Below are 12,500 nucleotides of genomic sequence, written 5' to 3' on the forward strand. Positions count from 1 at the left end.
TTACACAGAAGATATTAAAATTGGTTCTAATTAACTTTACTGAAATGTCTTTTACACAGAGAACCTTAAAGAGGTTCTAGTTCACTTTACTGAAGCGTCTTTTACACAGAGAACATTAAAGAAGGTTCTAGTTCACTTTACTGAAGCGTCTTTTACGCAGAGAACATTAAAATGGTTCTAATTCATTTTACTGAAACATCTTTTACAGAGAGAACCTTAAAGAAGGTTCTAGTTCACTTTACTGAAGCGTATTTTGCACAGAGAATATTAAAGAAGGTTAGCGTGGTGGTTAGGATGCTTAGCTTTCTCTTGGTGGTTAGCATGGTGGTTAGCATGGTTAGCTTTCTCTTGGTGGTTAGCATGGTTAGCTTTCTCTTGGTGGTTAGCATGGTTAGCTTTCTCTTGGTGGTTAGCATGGCTAGCTTTCTCTTGGTGGTTAGCATGGCTAGCTTTGGCTTGGTGGTTAGCATGGCTAGCTTTCTCTTGGTGGTTAGCATGGCTAGCTTTGTCTTGGTGGTTAGCATGGCTAGCTTTCTCTTGGTGGTTAGCATGGCTAGCTTTCTCTTGGTGGTTAGCATGGCTAGCTTTCTCTTGGTGGTTAGCATGGCTAGCTTTCTCTTGGTGGTTAGCATGGCTAGCTTTCTCTTGGTGGTTAGCATGGTCAGCTTTCTCTTGGTGGTTAGCATGGTTAGCTTTCTCTTGGTGGTTAGCATGGTTAGCTTTCTCTTGGTGGTTAGCATGGTTAGCTTTCTCTTGGTGGTTAGCATGGCTAGCTTTCTCTTGGTGGTTAGCATGGCTAGCTTTGGCTTGGTGGTTAGCATGGCTAGCTTTGACTTGGTGGTTAGCATGGCTAGCTTTCTCTTGGTGGTTAGCATGGCTAGCTTTGTCTTGGTGGTTAGCATGGCTAGCTTTCTCTTGGTGGTTAGCATGGCTAGCTTTCTCTTGGTGGTTAGCATGGTTAGCTTTCTCTTGGTGGTTAGCATGGTTAGCTTTCTCTTGGTGGTTAGCATGGCTAGCTTTCTCTTGGTGGTTAGCATGGCTAGCTTTCTCTTGGTGGTTAGCATGGTTAGCTTTCTCTTGGTGGTTAGCATGGCTAGCTTTGGCTTGGTGGTTAGCATGGCTAGCTTTGACTTGGTGGTTAGCTTCCTCTCTGTAATCTTCTCTGACTCAGACAGACTGAACACAGTCTAGTTAAACTCTTGGAGAAGCTGCTTGTGTTTTTTTCAAAAGCCTCCTGGTTTCATCACAGTTCTAATCAAAGCACAGCAGCCAGTCGACGCTTTACGACAAAGTGATTTGGCGTTTTTGTGCTTTGGATCTCTCCCAGCATGATTTAAACAAATGAGAATTTGAATGCTTTGATGTTCTCTCACCAGGTGCTACATCAGGTGACACTTTGCTGTCTGAAGCACTTTTCTTTCATTTCTCCTAAAGAGGTGCCGACTCATCAGCGAGCCTTCTTCAGCTCGGAACCTCTCTGCTCTTCTGTAACCCCAATCACGCTCGCCGCGGCCGCTGAGCAAGCACAATTCACACGCCCCAAATTGATCTCCTGGTGGGCCGTGAGGATTTTAATCAGTGTCATTGGCCAATGATCTGAATTGTGGAGGCAGGCGGGTTTTGGATGGAGTTCAGTGGAGTTGAGCGGATTTCTCGCAGTGAGTCCTCACTGTGGAACCTGAGAGATGAGCTCTACCATCAGAGACAGTGTTGTGTAGGGCTGCATGAATATCAGTACTGTGCTTTATTGACTACATCACAAAAAATATTGAAACTAATTAGTGATTCAGTAATTGAGTCAAAGAGAGACCTGCTTTAATTCAACCAAACTATCTGATTCATCTGAACACACACAGCAGTTCATCTGGAGCTGGGATTGATGAGGATGATCATAGAAAAAGGTAAACATTACTGTGAACCTCTGTGAACCCCTGCAAAGTTTCCTGAACTCCAACAAACCCCAGTGGACCTCTGAGAACCCTGACAGTTCCCGCAAATCCCAGCAAACCCATATTATCCCTCCTAAATTCCAAAGAAACTCTGCAAACCTCTACAAATCCTCCCTAATACCAGAGAACCCCTGTGTACCACTACAATCCCTCCCCCATCCCAACAAACACCTACAACCCCCCACAATCCTGAAAACTCCTACAATCCCTCCCGAATCCCAGAGAGCCCCAGCAAACACCTACAATCCCTCCCTAATCCCAGAGTGCCCCAGCACATCCCTACAATCCCTCCCTCATCCCAACAAACCCCTACAACCCCCCACAATCCTGAAAACTCCTACAATCCCTCCCGAATCCCAGAGAGCCCCAGCAAACACCTACAATCCCTCCCTAATCCCAGAGTGCCCCAGCAAACCCCTACAATCCCTCCCTAATCCCAGAGAGCCCCAGCAAACCCCTACAATCCCTCTCAGATCCCAGAGAGCCCCAGCGAACCCCCATTATCCTTCGCTCATTCCATAGAGCCCCAGCAAACCCCTACAGTCCCTCTCAAATACCAGAGAACCCCTGCAAAGCCCTACAGTCCCTTTCAAATGCTAGAGAAACCCAGCAAACCCCTATTATCCCTCTTAAATTCCAAAGAAACTCTGCAAACCCCTACAATCCCTCCCTAATACCAGAGAACCCCTGAGTACCACTACAATCCCTCCCACATCCCAACAAACCCCCACAAACCCCAGAGAGCCCCAGCAAACCCCTACAATCCCCCCCAATCCCAGAGAGCCCCCACAAAGCCCTACAATCCCTCTTAAATACTACAGAACCCCAGTGAACCCTACAATCCCTCCCTAATCCCAGAGAACCCCAGCAAACCCCTAAAATCCCTCTCAAATCTCAAAGAACCACAGCACACCCCTATAATTCGTCCATAATCCCAGATAACCTGAGCAAACCTCTAAAATCCCTCTAAATTCTCAGAGAACCACAGCAAGCCCCTATAATCCTTCCAGAATCCCAGCAAACCCCAGCAAACCTCTAAAATCCCTCTCAAATCCCAGAGAACCCCGGCAAACTCCTTCAATCCCTCTCAAATCTCAGAGAACCACAGCAAACCCCTAAAATCCTTCCCTAATCCAAGCAAGCCCCATCAATGCCTCTCAAATCCCAGAGAGCCCCAGCAAACCCCTATAATCCCTCTCAAATGCTAGAGAACCCCAGTGAACCCCGTAATCCTTCCCTAATCCCACAGCAAACCCCTACAATCCCCAACGAACCTGTACAACACTGTGATTGGTCATGATGATCATAGTCAACGACACTGTGGTGCTTCCCCAGGTGATCTCTGAGTTCTACAGAGTGTGAAGTGGTCTGAGATCTCATCAGCGCCAAAGAGAACCGAGTCCCCTTTAAAGTTCTCCTGAGATCAGTTGCAGCTGCTTCACTTTCACTTGAACAGATCTAAGTTCAGGTCAACCACAAAGAACTACAGGTGAAAACAGCCTTACAGTGTTAAAGCGACCCTGCAGTGCCCTCCAGAAGCATCTGGATAGGTCAAAGGTGTTTGGCTATTATTTTATATTGTGTTCGGGTTAAACAGGCAAAGAGGAATATGAGATGAATGTACAGTGTGTAAGATTATTCATTCATATTTTGGGTCATGTTGTACGCTTTGAGTACTGGGTTCAGTTGGGTGAACTGGGTTTTTTGAACAGAAGCTTCCAGTCATATTGATTAGACTCTCGTTCCGGAGCTAAAATTGGGTGTTTTTATTTTAGTCTTTGACAGAAAAAGAACGCACTCTTTATTTATCGGTCGAGTCAGCAGACCTAAACAGACACGGAGAGCAAATAGAGGACTAGAAAAGAAAACAGACAGGAATTTAGATGCTTGTATAGCATGGAAGATAGACATAACACCACAACAAGCTCCAATTAAAGCGTAATTCAGCAAAACCTGCATGCCTGTTTCTTCATTTATTCATTTTTAGCATTTGTTTATTCACAGGCAGCACTGCAGAGTGAACAGAGTCTCACATTACACTGTAATTCAGTAAAGCAGGCCAGATGCAACCCAAGGCTGCATTATAGAAACGTCCTATCTTTAAGTCTCTGTTCACATTACCAAACCGAAGTGGTGCAAATTCGATTTTTTGGCCCTAACGTGACTCAGATCTGATGTTTTCAGGGCTGTGTGGACACAAATCTGATCTTTTCAAATCCAACCTGAGCCGCTTTAGCTACACATTACACGCCTTATGGCTCAAATCTCTCTGACACGATAGTTCACACTTGTTTAGGTAAGTGATTCAAATCATCCTACTCAGTAACGTCACGTGACTGAATCACTGCATCATCAGCACAAACTAACGAGCAGAACGAGCTTCGCTGAGAAGATCATTAACCCTGATCGGCTCTCAGCTTCATTATTAGAGCCAGACGGAGGAGAAAAAGGTGAGACGAGCTGCTTTTCCACCGTTTACAGGCTTTAACGTCTATTTGAGTCACTGACCTAAACGAGTGTGAACCACCAAGTCAGAGAGGTCGGATTTGAGCAAGAAATCGGATTTGAGCAAGAAATCGGATTTGAGCCATGTCAAGATATGACTTTTCATATTACAGAAGCAAATGTTACCTTAATTAAGAAGTTTTATTTTATCTCACAGCGTCTGGTCTCCAGCTGGGAAATCTTAACCTACTATTGACACAGCTGAAACGTAAACATTTAATGACAATGATCAGTTTAATTATCCAGACAGCTACAGTCACTGATGTAAAAAACAGTCAAACAGAACTAAAGTGTGACGAACTGTAAGCAGTGAATACTGTGAGAGCGCCCCCTGCTGTTTATCAGAGCGCCTTCTGCTGTTTATCAGTGTTGTGTTCCCCAGTTTCAGTCTCCATTTCCCAAATGCTTTAGCCGAGCGCACTAACGTTCCTCCTCCTAATTAACAGAGACACGTTCAGCTCCGCCTCCTCATTATTCACCACCATCACTGTAATACTCCATCATCTACATTAACACAGGAAGGTGATCAGAGGGGCGGTGGAGTTCGAGTCGGCAGCATCTGAGATGTTTAAAGCGCACAGTTAGAAGAGAAAAGCATCTCCCAGTGAAAGCCGCGTTTTACAGTAGAAATAAATGGAGCTCATTATGCTGGTAGTGAACTACGCCACCTGACTCAGCCGCCTCAGAACCAGAGAAACGGACCTTAAACAGAAGTCAGGACCCTGCTGGGGTTCATCCTAAAGTTAGGACCGGATTTAGGAGGTTTAGTCTAGTCAGGATGTTTGTGTGATGCAGTTTTCTGATCTGGCTCTGAGCTCCAAATCTCTCCACTGAGTCCTCACTGTGGGGTTCTCCTGATTCCACTCCGCCTGGTTGACATTGAGATTGGGGCAGTGTGAATGTGGAATGAGCTTTGATAGCTTTGTTAACATTAGTGGAAAGGCGAGGCGACGCATACTAATCAGCCTTCTGTCACTGATTTGTGTCCGATTGCAGGTGGGGAGAGGAACGAGCTACGAATCGGGAAGGGTGAAAACAAGGCGATAATAAATGACTTCAATCCCACGAAGGAGTACTCAGTCAAGGTTATAGCTGTGAGTGGAAACCAGCAAAGCAGAGCTCTGCAAGGAAACTATGCAGGTATGCAAAGCGCAGCACCGTCAGACCTTCAACACTCAGCTATTCCTGATATGTACAGCAGAACATTTTACAGACGGGAACATGTGCATTATTCATGTGTTTTACTTTCAGATCCACATTTGTGTGGTTTATGAACCAAAAACATCTGATCATAATTCATTCCAACATGATCATTTTCCGTACTCCCTTTATCTCTTCAGATTGAACAGGTTATTTTTTTACTGTACCTTTAAGATTGATAGGACTGAATAGGTGGAGTTAAACTGCTGTAGGCGGGACTAAACTGCTGTAGTCGGGGCTAAACAGCTGTAAACTGAATGGGTGTGGTTAAACTGCTTTAGGCTGAATGGGTGGGGTTAAACTTCTGCAGGCTTAATAGGTGGGGCTAAACTACCGTAGGCTAAATGGGTGGAGCTAAATTGCCGTAGGCTGAATGGGTGGGGCTGAACTGCCGTAAGATAAATGGGTGGGGCTAAACTTCTGGAGGCTGAATGGGTGGGGCTAAACTGCTGTAAGATTAATGGGTGGGGCTAAACTTCTGTAGGCTGAATTTGTGGGGTTAAACTTCCGGAGGCTGAATAGGCTGGGCTAACCTGCTGTAGGCTGAATGGGTGGGGTTAAACTTCTATAGGCTGAATAGGTGGGGCTAAACTGCTGTAGGCTGAATGGGTGGGGTTAAACTTCTATAGGCTGAATAGGTGGGGCTAAAATGCTGTAGGCTGAATGGATGGGGTTAAACTTCTATAGGCTGAATAGGTGGGGCTAAACTGCTGTAGGCTGAATGGGTGGGGTTAAACTTCTATAGGCTGAATGGGTGGGGTTAAACATCTATAGGCTGAATAGGTGGGGCTAAACTGCCGTAGGCTGAACAGGTGGGGCTAAACTGCCGTAGGCTGAACGGGTGGGGCTAAACTGCTGTAGGCTGAATGGGCGGGGCTAAACTGCCGTAGGCTGAATGTGCGGGGCTAAACTGCCGTCGACTGAACAGATGGTCATGTAAATGTGTTCAGTGTTATGACATCACAACCATGATGAAGTTTAAAATGCACTGTTTTTGCAGCTCATATATCAGCTGTTGTTGCTTTTTCCATACATGCAGTGGAGAGCTGGGAGTTTGATGGACAGGACACACAGCCGCAGAGACTGAAAGACCCCTCGCCCCCGGAGGAGGACACTGAGACTTCAGAGGGTAAATCAAAGAGCTTCTCTCGCTCAGTCCTCCCAGTTCCCTTTATTCCTCCCTGTCAGCTCATCCTTCAGTGCTTTTCTCTCCTCAGAGTCATTACTGCAATTTTGCGGTTGGGCAATGGGGCTGTGTTAAAGCCTGTGAGACGTTAGTGGAGTCTAAAGACCACAATCAGCTGAGATTGTGGAGGTCATTGCTCCGCTGAAGCTCCTCTGCTGCGGCTCCTCCGTCCCTGATGTGCTTGATAATGAAGAGCATGTTCGCCACGTCGAGGTCAGAGATTCTGATCTGATCTGAGCGTCCGTCCTCGCTTCTGTGTGGGAGCTTATTGTTTTAGTTTCAGAGCCTCTTCGCCGTTTACTCGCACTGTCGAGCGGTTAAAGAAGCGTTTGCACCGTGTTTGTGTCTGAGAGCTGTTATTATAGAGTGCTATGAAACAGAACACTGTAATAACCCTGTGCTTTATAACAATGTGGTTCAATTCTGAGCAGTCTACGGTTATTACATTCAACAGTTGGGTTGTAGTTACATCAGTACGGCTTTAATTACAGTACCAATTACACTCGGTTTCTATTCAGTATGAGCAGATTTGAGTCGCAGTTCTGGCTCTTTCTCTTTATTTTAGAGAGAAAAAGGAGGAGAATAGCACAAAACACAAAGACTTACAGACTCTAAATCTATATTGATTGAAACCCTATAGGCAAGCAAACCTGCCGACTTAAAAAAGATGGTTCTGCAAGAGTTCTTTAATGAAAATGGTGCTATATAGAACCATTAACACAAAAAAAGCATGTTTGAAGGGCAAAAAGGGTAAAAGGGGTCTTCAGACTGATTGAGAATGTGCTGCAGATGCTTCTGTACAGCACCTTGTTGATCAGCATTCTGTATAGCACCAAAAAGGGTTCTTCTGTTCTTACAAGCTTGACATCATAAGCATAGTAGAACCCTTTTCGGTACTATATACCATCGGTAGCACATTCTCCATCAATCTGAAGACCCGTTTCATGATGGAAACCCTTTAATTATGCAAAGGGTTGTTTGAGTGTTAATAGTTCTATATTAATGGACCATTTTCATTGCTAAAGAACCCTTCGAGAACCATCTTTTGTAAGAGTGCATGTTTGTAGTTAACCATGCCGGGGCCCTACTTTGACTTTTAATAAGAACCACATTTAAAAACAGCTTCAAATAAGTTTCAAATTTATTGAATTTTTAATTGTGCAAAATAGTAAAATACAAAAATTTATATATGAATCTATATTACTTTGCACTTCTGCCTCAAAAACAAACCGGACTTCCTCAGAGCGCAGCTGACCACACTGTGGGTCACATTTTTTCATTTATATTTTCACTAATATGTGACTGAAACATCCCTGAAATGGCATTCAGCTACATGGGGTAACGTTATTATGTTGCACTGTTGGTGTGATGTTATCTGCGCTTGTTGGTCAAATTAATGGTAACTGTAATGACTAAACTCATACCTGAGTATGATTATCAACCAGTCCAGTGGATGAACTGGTACATCATTGAAACAAAACATTGATATTTGGGCCTCAACTGTGTGGATCCTATTTTTCTCTTAAAATACAGCCATATTGTGTTTGCCTGGATTTCCAGGTTGGTGTAGAACTGGACGCTGTAATAAACATGCTTTTAGACGAACAGATCGCGTGTGATCATTGCTGGACAGAAATAAAAAGCACAAAAGCAGGACTGACCACGCACGGGTATTGTACAGCTGTTATCGGCACTGTGAGGCTGTAGTGGGCGAAGCTGTGGTCATTTGTTTTAGAGAGTGAAACCCAATCTAGGCCGTGCAGGGTTTGAAATGTGCTCAGTGCTTCAGGCCGTCATCAGGACTGCAGCGCGGTGAGAGCAGTAACTCAGTTCTCAGGCCAGAAGTCGGCCTTTCTAGATTTAACATTTGGCTGACGCTCTTATCCAGAGCGACGTACAGTTTGATCATTTTACACAGGAGGGTGAAGGTGGTGTTAGGAGTCTTGCCCAAGGACTCTTATTGGTATAGTGTAGGGTGTTTGCCCAGGTGGGGATTGAACCCCAGCCTACAGCGTAGAAGGCAGAGGTGCTACTCACTACACTTTACCATCCACACATAGTACTGGAGCTATGAGGCTAATGTAGCTAACAGGTAATGCAAGCTTATACTCCACCGGTTAGCGTCGGGCTGATGGCACCACTAAATCATCTCACGCTCGTGCCTCAAACATGTCGGTGAACACTGTGTTCAACAGTAATGTGGTGGAGCAGTGCAGTGACTTCTTACAGAGGAGTAAAGATTTAGCCTGCGAGGGAGCGGAGGTGAGGAGCTGCTCTTGGATTTGTTCCTCACGGTCTTTAATTTGGACTCCTGTGTGTTTTGCTGCCAAGAGGCAGGGATTTACAGCGAGCTTCCTTTTAGGAAGTGGAGAAGGATCCCAGCAGCTGCTTTTTCCTCTTCAGACTGTAATTAATGGGCCGATGTGGACAGAATTTGGCGTGCTGGCCCGCTGTGGGTGGTAGGTGCTTTGGGGGAAATGAAGGTCCCTGAGAGGTTTCACAGAAAAAGAGGAGTGGGGGGATGGTGGGGGGCGGGAGGCGTGCTGGACAGTTACAAAGCTTTTAGACCACCTTGACTACTTAGGACTGTTGCACTCTCACAGGTTGACTTCAAATGTAATCAGTAGGGATTCTGCTTTACAGTTCAATAATCACAGAGAAAAGCAGAGCTGTGACTGGTCTGGATGATCTCAGCACACTGTGACTGGTCTGGATGATCACAGCACACTGTGACTGGTCTGGATGATCTCAGCACACTGTGACTGGTCTGGATGATCACAGCACACTGTGACTGGTCTAGATGATCACAGCACACTGTGACTGGTCTGGATGATCTCAGCACACTGTGACTGGTCTAGATGATCACAGCACACTGTGACTGGTCTGGATGATCTCAGCACACTGTGACTGGTCTGGATGATCTCAGCACACTGTGACTGGTCTGGATGATCTCAGCACACTGTGACTGGTCTGGATGATCACAGCACACTGTGACTGGTCTAGATGATCTCAGCACACTGTGACTGGTCTGGATGATCACAGCCCACTGTGACTGGTCTGGATGATCACAGCACACTGTGACTGGTCTGGATGATCTCAGCACACTGTGACTGGTCTGGATGATCACAGCACACTGTGACTGGTCTGGATGATCTCAGCACACTGTGACTGGTCTGGATGATCTCAGCACACTGTGACTGGTCTGGATGATCTCAGCACACTGTGACTGGTCTGGATGATCTCAGCACACTGTGACTGGTCTGGATGATCACAGCACACTGTGACTGGTCTGGATGATCACAGCACACTGTGACTGGTCTGGATGATCTCAGCACACTGTGACTGGTCTGGATGATCACAGCACACTGTGACTGGTCTGGATGATCTCAGCACACTGTGACTGGTCTGGATGATCTCAGCACACTGTGACTGGTCTGGATGATCTCAGCACACTGTGACTGGTCTGGATGATCTCAGCACACTGTGACTGGTCTAGATGATCTCAGCACACTGTGACTGGTCTGGATGATCACAGCACACTGTGACTGGTCTGGATGATCACAGCACACTGTGACTGGTCTGGATGATCACAGCACACTGTGACTGGTCTGGATGATCTCAGCACACTGTGACTGGTCTGGATGATCTCAGCACACTGTGACTGGTCTGGATGATCTCAGCACACTGTGACTGGTCTAGATGATCACAGCACACTGTGACTGGTCTGGATGATCACAGCACACTGTGACTGGTCTGGATGATCACAGCACACTGTGACTGGTCTAGATGATCTCAGCACACTGTGACTGGTCTGGATGATCACAGCCCACTGTGACTGGTCTAGATGATCTCAGCACACTGTGACTGGTCTGGATGATCACAGCACACTGTGACTGGTCTGGATGATCTCAGCTTACTGTGACTGGTCTGGATGATCTCAGCACACTGTGACTGGTCTAGATGATCTCAGCACACTGTGACTGGTCTGGATGATCACAGCACACTGTGGCTGGTCTAGATGATCTCAGCACACTGTGACTGGTCTGGATGATCACAGCACACTGTGACTGGTCTAGATGATCTCAGCACACTGTGACTGGTCTGGAAGAACACAGCACACTGTGACTGGTCTAGATGATCACAGCACACTGTGACTGGTCTGGATGATCTCAGCACACTGTGACTGGTCTAGATGATCTCAGCACACTGTGACTGGTCTGGATGATCTCAGCACACTGTGACTGGTCTAGATGATCTCAGCACACTGTGACTGGTCTAGATGATCACAGCACACTGTGACTGGTCTAGATGATCTCAGCACACTGTGACTGGTCTAGATGATCTCAGCACACTGTGACTGGTCTGGATGATCACAGCACACTGTGACTGGTCTAGATGATCTCAGCACACTGTGACTGGTCTGGATGATCTCAGCACACTGTGACTGGTCTGGATGATCTCAGCACACTGTGACTGGTCTAGATGATCACAGCACACTGTGACTGGTCTGGATGATCTCAGCACACTGTGACTGGTCTGGATGATCTCAGCACACTGTGACTGGTCTAGATGATCACAGCACACTGTGACTGGTCTAGATGATCACAGCACACTGTGACTGGTCTAGATGATCTCAGCACACTGTGACTGGTCTGGATGATCACAGCACACTGTGACTGGTCTAGATGATCTCAGCACACTGTGACTGGTCTGGATGATCTCAGCACACTGTGACTGGTCTGGATGATCACAGCACACTGTGACTGGTCTAGATGATCACAGCACACTGTGACTGGTCTGGATGATCACAGCACACTGTGACTGGTCTGGATGATCACAGCACACTGTGACTGGTCTGGATGATCACAGCACACTGTGACTGGTCTAGATGATCACAGCACACTGTGATTGATTTCTGTGCTTTGAATATAAAAATATATTTTAGGTAGTTTACATAATTTTCCTGTATCCTCCAAGTTAAATACATAACTCGCCCTGCTCTCTCTCTCTCTCTCTCTCTCTCTCCCTCTCTCCCTCTCTCTCTCTCTCTCTCTCTCTCTCCTAAAGTTCAGCTTATTGTAAAATACCGTTATTCAGTTTAAATATACGAATGTGTTGCTGTGTTGCAATTAATATAATTATTTTCTTCAGTCTGATCGGCGTAAGTTGAGATGCCACACACTCACATGCATTAGAGCTGCTCTGTCTGACTGTCTCTGTGTGTGTGTGTGTGTGTGTGTGTGTGTGGGTGTGTGTGTGTGCGTGTGTGTGTGTGTGTGTGTGGTTTTCCTTTGATGTTCTGCGCTGAGCAAAAGCCCAAACAAAATGAAAGTCAACATAAATCAGAAACAGCAGGTTCTCAGCGCGGGCTGTAAAACGGCTCTCTGAGCTTAACAAAGAGAACTTTTTCCAAATTGTTCAGTTTCTCGCACTTGATGCATGAACCTGTCACTTTCAGTTATTCTCAAAGAGCTCACAATATTAAAACAATCAGGCTGTAATACACTGCAGGAAGCGTAGGGGGCGATACGGCTTCTACTGTTTCATTTAAAAAGCTCTGTAATGTTCATATGATCCACACAGTCGCTCTGACAGACTGTAATACACTACAGGAAGCGTAGGGGGCGATACGGCTTGTACTGTTTCATTTAAAAAGCTCT

The 12,500-nt window shown here is 45.9% G+C and overlaps 1 protein-coding gene across 1 annotated transcript in view; it reads left to right on the forward strand.

The window, feature by feature from the left end:
* Positions 1 to 12,500, forward strand: part of col14a1a (collagen, type XIV, alpha 1a) — a 189,829-nt gene that overhangs the window by 28,692 nt on the left and 148,637 nt on the right. Inside the window, exons 4-5 of the mRNA XM_037537030.1 lie at positions 5,451 to 5,594; positions 6,694 to 6,783. Coding sequence (XP_037392927.1) covers positions 5,451 to 5,594; positions 6,694 to 6,783 — 234 coding nt within the window. The remainder of the gene's footprint in view (positions 1 to 5,450; positions 5,595 to 6,693; positions 6,784 to 12,500) is intronic.

The sequence above is a fragment of the Pygocentrus nattereri genome, chromosome 3 (assembly GCF_015220715.1).
Source record: "Pygocentrus nattereri isolate fPygNat1 chromosome 3, fPygNat1.pri, whole genome shotgun sequence".
In the NCBI taxonomy this organism is placed as follows: Eukaryota; Metazoa; Chordata; class Actinopteri; order Characiformes; family Serrasalmidae; genus Pygocentrus; species Pygocentrus nattereri.